The sequence below is a fragment of the Laccaria bicolor genome, genomic scaffold (assembly GCF_000143565.1).
Source record: "Laccaria bicolor S238N-H82 LACBIscaffold_1 genomic scaffold, whole genome shotgun sequence".
Classification (NCBI taxonomy): Eukaryota; Fungi; Basidiomycota; class Agaricomycetes; order Agaricales; family Hydnangiaceae; genus Laccaria; species Laccaria bicolor.
In genome coordinates this window covers 2,056,107-2,058,517 of record NW_001889872.1, presented here as the reverse complement: position 1 = coordinate 2,058,517, position 2,411 = coordinate 2,056,107, and the positions used below count along the sequence as shown (strand labels likewise).

The 2,411-nt window shown below is 48.4% G+C and overlaps 1 protein-coding gene across 1 annotated transcript; it reads left to right on the top strand.

Moving 5' to 3' along the window:
• Positions 1-892: 892 nt before the first annotated feature.
• On the top strand, positions 893-1,422 carry LACBIDRAFT_321066 (uncharacterized protein; the record flags this gene model as incomplete). Its single annotated transcript, XM_001874137.1, has 4 exons — positions 893-1,030; positions 1,091-1,159; positions 1,218-1,286; positions 1,336-1,422. 4 exons carry the CDS (start codon positions 893-895, stop codon positions 1,420-1,422), a joined length of 363 nt encoding a protein of 120 aa, XP_001874172.1.
• Between the last annotated feature and the right edge of the window lie 989 nt (positions 1,423-2,411).

Below are 2,411 nucleotides of genomic sequence, written 5' to 3'. Positions count from 1 at the left end.
CTGACTGTCCTTCGAGACTTCGTGTCCTTCGGTGGGGCTGCTTTTTATCCGAAGCACCACCAAGCCCCCATGGATCCGACCACCGTCTCAAGCATGATCTGTTCTTCAACATGATGTCGAACCTTGGAATCTACGTAGGAAGTCAGCACAGACACCTCCTTCACCAGCAGACCTCGAAACGTTGACATGCCTTCATGGAGCGCTCTGCTACATTTGTCTTCAATGGTCATCAAGAATATGAGGGAGTATCATATCTATGGTGATTCACGCCCCTCTGAATTTCTAGTGTCCTTGTGTGCTTCCAGTTTGCCGTGGATTGAGTCGACCCTGGTGAAAGTCTGTCGCATACGATCCTATTCGAAGGAATCTTGAAGATCGGCAAGGCCTGCGGTCGCTGAGCACTATGCAAGCCGCGATTTGACTGCTGGGGGAAGGTACGACCACTTCACCCGACGTAAGAAGCTTTGGGCTAATGCGGCAACTGTTGGACATTGTGTTTGTCACAACTTTCGGCAGTGCCTTCCCCGTATCTCCTCCTGGGCGCTTGGGCAGAGGATACCGTCGCCATCTATTCACTCCTCCCCACTGGTCTTTTCCGGGAAGCCAGCCCTCCTGCCTCCCATCAACGACAAATGACACCAATTCTACACGAGATCCAACCATTCCCAGCCTAGAAATCCAGGAACCGAAAATTTAAACTTTGAGTCAAGGAATTCTAAGGTCGCCGCTGTTTTGACGGTTATTTGGACCCCATTTTCCAATATAAATGACCCAGTTTCGCTGGGTCTCTCTTCCTTATCACGCCCACCACCACCACCACCACCACCGCCCCAACGCTCCTTTTCTGTCCTTCCACAAACTAAAACATACATCATTTTAGTCTACATCCACTATGCCTCTTTCACAACTCGTCCTTCCGTCTTTTACCCTAGTCCTCAGCGATTCGGTTACCCTGCGCGACTTCCAGCGCGCTCAGACTCGCGAAATCCACATTCCGGTTCATGCTCCATTGAGCGACGAGGAATTCATGGTACGACGCGTTCACGACGTAAACTTCCCTGTGACTGAGGCTATTATGTCCCGCCCACAGCATACGATTGACCTCCGTGACACGACCCCAGCCTCAGCCTTCATCACGTATAAGTGCACCTACTATCCCGTAGGCAGCTCTTCTAGTGAATCTGTCAGGCCTTCTTGCTCATTTCATATCTGTTCAGGATCAAGACGCTGCGTCCCTGTTTGGCGACGAGAACGGCGAGGAACTTGCTTCAGATGGGCACTTCTGGGTTCGTTTTTTTGGAAGTTGTGATGTGTATTGCGCTCATCATACTGCAGCGACGCTTGTTGTTGAAGGTTAAGGGCTTCGGAGGGAGGTTCTTCGCTGGCTTTCGCCGTTGGATGGACCCTACTTTTCTCCGATAATTGCTTGCTCAGATCTTGTTCTCGCTCCTTCTTGTCCCCTATCTCATCGCATAGTCAATGCTTTGTCGCGTCCTGTGTAGTATTGCCCTGTTCCGTTGCACAAACATCACTTCTCCTGCATTTGTACCATATATAATTCACGCAGATCTGTTGAATGGTTGATACTCAAGCCCAGAAAAATATAGTTGTCGTACTTTCAGTCCTTGCCATAATTGCTGCACGTCATGTGGAATTTTGGGTGATTTGTGCTTGATCTCCATAATTAATTCTTCTCGGCGAGCTCGGAGTGTGGCAGATTTGTCGCGACGACAGACACACAATTTGGCACATTCTGGGATCATGAAATCGTTTCTTTTTGAGGCCATACTTCCAAATCTCGGCATACTCACTCAAATAATGGCGAGAAGTCTTGACGTTGAGGTTGCGTTACTTTGATCACACATTTGAGGCTTGAACTGAATCTGTTGCCTTTGTCTGGGACAAGAGATGGCACTGCTGAGCTTCCACTCACATGAGATTCACGGTCGTGTTCGTCGTCTTGAGGCACACAGTTGACCGTCTTGTAATCTTCTGTTGTAACTTGATGGTAGAATTGACGTTGACTTTCTTGAGAGATTGATTCAGTTGAGGTTTTGTGTTCAAAAGCTCGAGCAGAGTCTAGATGACGAAATATATCATTATCATTTTTCATATCGTTTGTAATGGTTCATATAATCTCGTCTTGATTGGGGTTCCTTCAACGTGCACCCTCAATCAAGCGCACAGAGATAGAAGGACTATGGGGTAAAGCAAGGAACGGGGAAAGAAAGAGAGAGAAGGGAAGATAGAAGGGAGGGGAAAGAGGAAGGTAGAAGGGGAAAAAGGAGTAAGGGGAAGGACACAGGGAGGGGATCAGCAAAGCGAANATGAGAGAAGAAAGAAAAAGACGGAAACGCCGCCAAATTGACGCCGAACTGTGATTCCATTGACGTTGCTTGCAGAGCCCGACT